The sequence below is a fragment of the Limulus polyphemus genome, unplaced genomic scaffold (assembly GCF_000517525.1).
Source record: "Limulus polyphemus unplaced genomic scaffold, Limulus_polyphemus-2.1.2 Scaffold5077, whole genome shotgun sequence".
Lineage (NCBI taxonomy): Eukaryota > Metazoa > Arthropoda > Merostomata > Xiphosura > Limulidae > Limulus > Limulus polyphemus.
The window spans coordinates 1595-9795 of record NW_013670687.1 but is presented as its reverse complement, the minus strand read 5'-3'; the positions used below and the strand labels follow the sequence as shown (position 1 = coordinate 9795).

General features: G+C 35.4%; 1 protein-coding gene across 1 annotated transcript in view; it reads left to right on the top strand.

Moving 5' to 3' along the window:
• Window positions 1-1981, top strand: part of LOC106472093 (zinc finger protein 558-like) — a 32956-nt gene extending 30975 nt beyond the window's left edge. The window contains exon 8 of the mRNA XM_022400701.1: window positions 707-1981. Coding sequence (XP_022256409.1) covers window positions 707-1008 — 302 coding nt within the window. The 3' untranslated portion in view covers window positions 1009-1981. The remainder of the gene's footprint in view (window positions 1-706) is intronic.
• The last annotated feature ends 6220 nt before the right edge of the window (window positions 1982-8201 follow it).

Genomic DNA, 8201 nt, shown 5'->3' with positions numbered 1-8201 from the left:
GCTTAAAGTAAAAAGTATGTTTATAGACAGTAAGTTTTCCGGCTTAAAGTAAAAAGTATGTTTATAGACAGTAAGTTTTCCGGCTTAAAGTAAAAATGTATGTTTATAGACAGTAAGTTTTGCGGCTTAAAGTAATAAGTATGTTTATAGACAGTAAGTTTTCCGGCTTAAAATAAAATGTTTGTTTATAGACAGTAAGTTTTCCGGCTTAAAGTAAAATGTATGTTTATAAACAGTAAGTTTTCCGGCTTAAAGTAAAATGTATGTTTATAGACAGTAAGTTTTCCGGCTTAATAAAGTAAAAAGTATGTTTATATACAGTAAGTTTTCCGGCTTAATAAAGTAAAAAGTATGTTTATAGACAGTAAGTTTTCCGGCTTAAAGTAAAATGTATGTTTATAGACAGTAAGTTTTCCGACTTTTGGTTGATTTTTTCATGATAATATAATCATTTTTTAATGAAATTTAAAAATTACTTAAATTCTTATGTCGACTGGAACCTAAAGTCGCTGAATTCTAAACACCTGGCGCAGGTGATCTCCAGGAGTGTTTTATAAATATCAGGTGTTATTTTTTGTTGGTGGTAGAGTAGGTGATCTCCAGAAGCGTTGTATGTAATTTTTGGTGGTGGTGGCGCAGGTAATCTTCAGAAGCGTTGTATAAAGATCAGATGTTTTTGTTGTTGTTTTTTTTGGTGGTGGTGCAGGTGATCTCCAGGAGCGTTGTTCTGTATGTGCCATGGTATCTCCTGTCTCCGCCAAACACGGGTCTTGCTTGAACTGCTACAACAAAAGCAACGGAATTTCCCTAATGAAGAGACGAGCCAACCTGACAAGTGAAAAGACCGTTTCACCCAAGCCCTCGCTATCATCCAGTCTTACGGCTTACAGGGGTGTCGTCACGGAGAGCGAAACTTCTCGAGCGCCTCTACTGTTCGGGATTTTGGACCAGATGATGTTAAATTACCGTGAAAAAACCTGCCAGCTCTCGCCCCTCAAACTAGTTTAGAAAACAATCCTTAGTTATCTACATTTGCTCAATCTTTGTGTTTTAATACATTTCAGTGAACAGGCGGAATGACGAGCGAGTTAGGCGGCCAGTGTTATCCGTCCCTAGAAGAAATGTAGAAGTAGCATAACAAGATTATAATACCCCTCCCCCCTTGATTTCCCCTCGCTCTGACATCTGCAGACGTTATTTTTGCTAAAATGTTAGACAGTTGTTTCCTGAACTTTTTTAAAATACCATGTTAGTTTGTGGGGCGCTCGTGATCACGATTTTTTAGGTTCTAGTTGCTGCTTTCTGTCATACAAAACCTACAAAAAGCATCCTCATTTTTCCTATATTTGTATTCTTGATACACGTTTTTGTAAAGTTTTTAACTAATTGTACAACTTTGTATGATTATTATGGCCTAAACTAATCGACATTAAAATTACCTGGACGAATCCAAACTGGATTACAAAGTAAAAATTGTTGCTTGTTTGAATTCCATGGACGAATAAAATCTTGTATTAACTAAGAAGATTACTGGATTACAAAGTAAAATTGTTGCTTGTGTGAATTCCATGGACGAATAAAATATTATATTAATTAAGAAGATTACTGGATTACAAAGTAAAATTGTTGCTTGTGTGAATTCCATGGACGAATAAAATCTTGTATCAATTTAGAAGATTACTGGATTGCAAAGTAAAATTATTGCTTGTGTGAATTCCATGGACGAATAAAATCTTGTATTAATTAAGAAGATTATTGGATTACAAAGTAAAATTATTGCTTGTGTGAATTCCATGGACGAATAAAATCTTGTATTAATTAAGAAGATTACTGGATTACAAAGTAAAATTGTTGCTTGTGTGAATTCCATGGACGAATAAAATATTATATTAATTAAGAAGATTATTGTGTGTTTTTGTTTTTTTACTGGAGAAAAGCTACGCTTATTCTAGTCAAGAGCTAAATAAAGCTTTTTGTTTTACAAAAGAGGTCGCTTTTCTAAGCTAGGGATGGTATATATATATATGTATTGCAAATGTAATTACTTTTCGTATAAATAAAATATTTCAAATATATCTATTGTGTGCTTCATATGTTTGGCATGAGTTTAAGTGGGATAATTTATCATAAGGTTAATTGCTTAGGAAGTATTAAAACCTTTAATTTTTTTGGACATTTTTATACTAAAATAAATACGTCAAGTAAACATAAGTACTTTAGAAAAACTTGAATTGAAAAAAAACCCTCATAAACAATGAGGGTTTCTCTGTTTTTCTTCAGTATAATGAGCTATTTATTGAACCTCCAATTTTAATATTATATTTTCATTTGAGACCTCTAGCTAAGAAATGAGTCCTCGGAATGCTTTTTTTTCCCCCGTACCTGCACTTATTACAATCACCAATTTGATAGGCTGAGATTTTTTCCCTTTTCCCCCCCGGACGTGATGTACACTATACATAAAGCGAAACTTAATTATTTGGCCTTGACTTAAAAAACAAAACAAACAACAACAATAGGTTAAAAACGAAATAATTTATGAATCGTAATCAGAAAAGCAAACAAAGTCGACTTATAATCTACAATATAAGTAAGGGATCTGGTATTTTGGAGTTTCTAAAACTTCACGTTCTATTGAACGTATTTAATAACCCCCCCCCCCCGAGGGTGTAATTAAAATCGAACGATTCTTTTTGTTTAATTTTCCTTTTTTTTTCTCCACAATTCTTCAGTCGAAAGTAGGTACAGAACAGAAACGTACCTAACCGGTTTAAATTCCAGGTTTGTACCAGTTTACCTAGAGAAAATATGATAAACCCGAAATATCTTAATTCTCGTGTGATTATCTGTTTGTGTGAGGATCAGTATAAAAGTCGTTTTTCAAGTTGTATTTTCAGACGGAGGTGATGGTACCATGACAACATTAAAAACCATTAATGGTAGTTCAAAACTGTCAGAGTCTCAGGTTGTACTTCCAACAGAGCGTTATGATATCATAACATAGTGAAAAATCATATTTAAACTATGCTTAAAACTGCTGTGTTTCAGGTTACCTTCCTAAGTGGGGAGGGGGGATAATTACAACATGAAAAATCGTAATAGTTAAAATTAGCTGTTACCCAAGTTACCTTCCTAAATGGGGAGGGAGGGGTGATGATAGCATGACAACATGAAAAATCGTAATATTTAAAATTAGCTGTTACTCAGGTTACCTTCCTAAGTGGGGGGGGGGGGGAATAATTACAACATGAAAAACCGTAATAGTTAAAATTAGCTGTTACTCAGGTTACCTTCCTAGGTGGGGAGGAGGGATAATAATAACATGACAACATGAAAAATCGTTAAAGTTAAAATTAGCTGTTTCACAGATAACCTTCTTAAAGAGGTAATGTTACCATGGCAACAACAAAGAAAGTTAAAAAAAGAATCGTTGACGTCACTGTTTGAAATACTTTTCAACTTAACGTTTCCAAACCCACTTTATAAATAAATGGTAAAAAAAAGTATTGTTTCTTCTTCGAAGTTAAGCAGAAAGCTACACAATGGAATATCTGTGCTCTGCCCATCACGGGTATCGAAACCCGGTTTGTAGCGTTGTAAGTCCGCAGAGATACCGCTGTGCCACTGCGAGTAAAAGAAAGAAAAATACCACAAGTTTTCGTATTTTTGTTGTTGTTTTTTTTTTGGAGAAATGGTTTTCACCAATAGCAAGCTAGGGGTTGAAATATCAACAAAATCACAAACAAAGTTTGTTGTATCGTTTATCTATTTTCGCTTTCTTTCTTAAGTTGACACACGTGCTTACGTTTTGAAAAAAAAAGTAACGAAATATAATGAACTTTATCGTTTATTATTTGTGCCTGGAAGTTTGTTTTAAACTGTGCTGTACTTCTTTCGTATAATATATCTGCCTGATTATAAGGCCTAGTGGTCAGTGTTCCGAATGTGCTTTGTTCGTGTATCGCTGCCACAAAATCTCGCTTCTCAGTTTGGAGTGACAGGTGCGTTATAAGAGTGGCTGTCAAATGCCACTATTCGTTTTCGATAATCCAATAGTTGGCGGTAGGTGCTGTTGAATAGCTGCCTTTCCTCCAGCCTATGAGTTCAAAATAAGGGACGACTAGTTTCATATACAATCTACATCTTACGACGCTTCAACACACCACCTTCAGGATTTTTATTGAATAAACCGAAAAAGAGTAGTTTTTAATTGTAATTTATCTATGATTTTACACCAGTGTAAAAAATGTTGATACCCACTAAGTTCTATTATATAATTCACGGACCATGAATTAATCAAAGCAAGATAAGGATATTGTTCAAGCTATTTTACTCATAAAGTTTATGATGCATTGTTCCATCAAATAATGTTCCTCGGTGGGACAGCGGTAAGTTTACGAACTTCCAACACTGAAATACGTGGTTCGATTCCACGCGGTGGACACAGTAGATAGTAAAATGTGGTTTTAATCTACAACAATGAAAGAAACAATCATTTAGGTATCATGATTGTTAACGATGTTTTCGGTCATCAACCTAATAACACGTCACGATGTTTGGCCAGCCGAGGAGACTTAGATTAGTCCTAAATCATTATAATAAGTTAGCAAATCTCCAGTTATTTCGAGCCGGACGGACAGTGTGTCTGAAACTTTGTTTTCAACTCTTTTGAAATAATTCCCTTTTGAGGTTTAATGCTGGCTTTTGTGAAAATATTCTAGTTTAATTAGATAAACTGTGGAAACGAATCAGCTGATGTCATCGATTTCATTATCTATTTCGTCGAGTATCAAAAGAAACTCGAAGTTCTTAATCTGATTCCACATCAGTCGGTGCTAATGATGTTTGCCTGAATTGCCTTATCTCGATAGGGTTAGGGTTAGTGAAAGGAGTGTTTACCTGAAATGCTTTAACTCGATAGGGTTAGGGTTAGTGAAAGGGGTGAAGTACTTTCTCCTGTCTTTAGGCGTAGACCTTGAAACGCGCTAACTTATGGCGCAGGATTCCAGACTTGTTTGTATTTCAGGCGCTTTGGTATAAAGTAGGCCTAGAACAACATCCATTTTCTCAAATGATTACTCTGACATCTAACGTCTGCAGGATAAATTAGTAATTGGAAGATTGCCAAGAAAGATAATCGAAGCTAAGCTTGTGCTCTATGATGATGATTACGGTTTCTATAACAATACGAGTGAAAAAAGTATCGTAATGTATCCTATAATATTTAAAGAACACGTAACGTTTCGGGTATTACTTGTGGATACGAAACGGAATTACACTCGTAAATCGTACTGTATTGTTCTAATGTATTTATGCTCATGAAAAATTAAGGTCACGTGCCTTACGTTATTACTACAAAGTGAGCGAGTGTTAGATATAAACAATATTGTTAACCCTAAACCATGCTCCGTTAACATTTTCCATGTGCCTCTGATTAGGTAGTTATGCCGAGAAAGTCATGGTGTGTGCTCATGTGTATTTGTAGCCGAGTTTTATTTTTTTGTCAGATTAGTCCTAACTATTCCTAAAAACAATTGTTCTCTACTGACCTATCTGTCAGTTGTGTCTACACTGAACCAGTTCCTTTGCATGGTCCGTAAAAGGATCATTGTTAACTAGGTGTTCCGTTAATCTGAAGCGGACAAAAAACAGACCTGAATATAAATAAAACGAATTTCCTTTCTTTCAGAATAAGACACTTTTTTTATCATTAAAAATATTTTACACATTTGTTTGAGGTCTAGGAAATCAGCGTGCTTGGATTTAACAAGACTTGACTGAGGCTTAACAAGAAGATGTGATTGTAACTTTAGTTAATGGCAACAATATAATTTTAAGAAAAAATATACATGTATCAGTTTTTGTACCGTTGGAAAAACTAACAATTGTATTCACGTTTCATGTTTTAGAAAGCTGTAAGGATCCATGGTTTCATGTTTTAGAAAGCTGTAAGGATCCATGGTTTCATGTTTTAAAAAGCTGTACGGATCCATGGTTTCATGTTTTAAAAAGCTGTACGGATCCATGGTTTCGTGTTTTAGAAAGCTGTACGGATCCGTGGTTTCATGTTTTAAAAAAGCTGTACGGATCCATGGTTTCATGTTTTAGAAAGCTGTACGGATTCATGGTTTCATGTTTTGTGCGCCACACAATTGAGTTATTTGTGTTTATAACTACTGACCTACTCTGGTTATCTATCATTTTTCTCCTAAATCCTTGGGGCTTTATTTAATAACAATGACTTCACTAGTAAGGCAGTAAGAAGTCAATGACAATATATATATAAATAACGTTCAAGTATTACCAGCGAAACCCGAATAACTGATTTATTGTAATCTTATTCTTTCAATAATAACACAATATAGAATGGAATTCAAACGTACCCGCCATTAATTAGCCATGTGGAGCCAGATTCGATTAAATGTTAAATATTCATCAGCCTGAATGTCATTAACTAAAATAAACATTAACTTTGTTCTTTAGCTTCTTCCAGAGTTATTAACCCTATAAAACAAACATGTGATGATGTAAGAATCGTCTGCTGTAATCGGAGTGTTTTATCATACTATAAACATGTTCAGTGTTGACCGTAAACCTCGATAAAGTTACACTTAATTATTCACCTAATTCAACGGCATTGAAGCTAACTTTTAATCTTTCTTTAAAACACAAAGAATCGTAAAACAGAGTTTTGTGAAAGTGTATTTTTAATGACCCCTTCTTCAAATAAAGATGTAATCAGATGAAGGGCAGTTAGCTACTGGGGAAAAAAAAAACAGGTTATTCTATTAAACTAACTTTACTCTGACATTATGTGGTGATATATTAACAATAAATCCACAACATAACAAACAACAAACAACGCTTAGACAAACAATTGTACATTAAATATTGAATCATCGCGCCTTTGTAGCTTTTATAAATTCCAGACAAACACGTTTTAAGGTTTGTTTTGAATTTCGCGCAAAGCTACACGAGAGCTATCTACGCTAGCCGTCCCTAATTTAGTAGTGATAGACCAGAGGACAAGGCAGCCAGTCAGCACCATTCACCGCTAACGCTTGGGTTATTCTTTTATCAACGAATAGTGGTGGGATTGACCTTCCCATTATAATGCCACATGGCTGAAAGGGCGAGCATGATCGATGACGGGGATTCTAACCCCCGACCCGCAGATTGCGAGTCAAGCGCCAACTACCCACCAATTAAAACGCTCTACATTTTAATAAGATGGGGAAATGTAGAGTTAAGTGTCATTTAAGTGAAATTATAATAACGCTAAAATCCGTGGTTCGATTCCCCGCGGTGAACGAATCATTGCGTGTGTGTGTGTTAAGGGTAAAACATGTAAATTGATATAATGATATTTTTAATTTGATTAAAGACTTATACCAAAAAAGCCTTCCGATAGTTCAGCGATGCGACTAGTAAAGGCTAAAATCCGGGGTTCGATATCTGCGGTTGATACAGCGCAGATAGCCCATTGCAGTCTTGTAATAAAAAACAACAACTCACACACACATACACACAACAAACAAACGGGAGTTTTGGAAATGGAATAGTTGTTTATTGAAAATACGAAAAGAAAAACGCACCGGATTAATGGAATCGAGGGTTTGATCCGTATTTTACCAAATACGGTTATAAAGAGGTTAAACTTGCATTATATTAAACACAGGGTTTTAAGTAGAAGCTGCCTAACGTATGTTAAACGATGGTATTATCTGAGTGTAATTACGTCTTTAAAGAATTAGACTGGTCATATTAGGAGTAATAGAACTGTGGGGACTCAGCACCGGATTAATGGAATCGAGGGTTTGATCCGTATTCTACCAAATACGGTTATAAAGACGTTAAACTTGCATTATAGTAAACACAGGGTTTTAAGTAGAAGCTGCCTAACGTATGTTAAACGATGGTATTATCTGAGTGTAATTACATCTTTAAAGAATTAGACTGGTCATATTAGGAGTAATAGAACTGTGGGGATTCAGCACCCGAACGAAGACTGGAAGAACTGTGGGGACTCAGCACCTGGACGAAGACTGGTAGAACTGTGGGGACTTAGCACCCGAACGAAGACTGGTAGAACTGTGGGGACTCAGCACCCGAACGAAGACTGGTAGAACTGTGGGGACTTAGCACTCGGACGAAGACTGGTAGAACTGTGGGGACTCAGCACCCGAACGAAGACTGGTTTT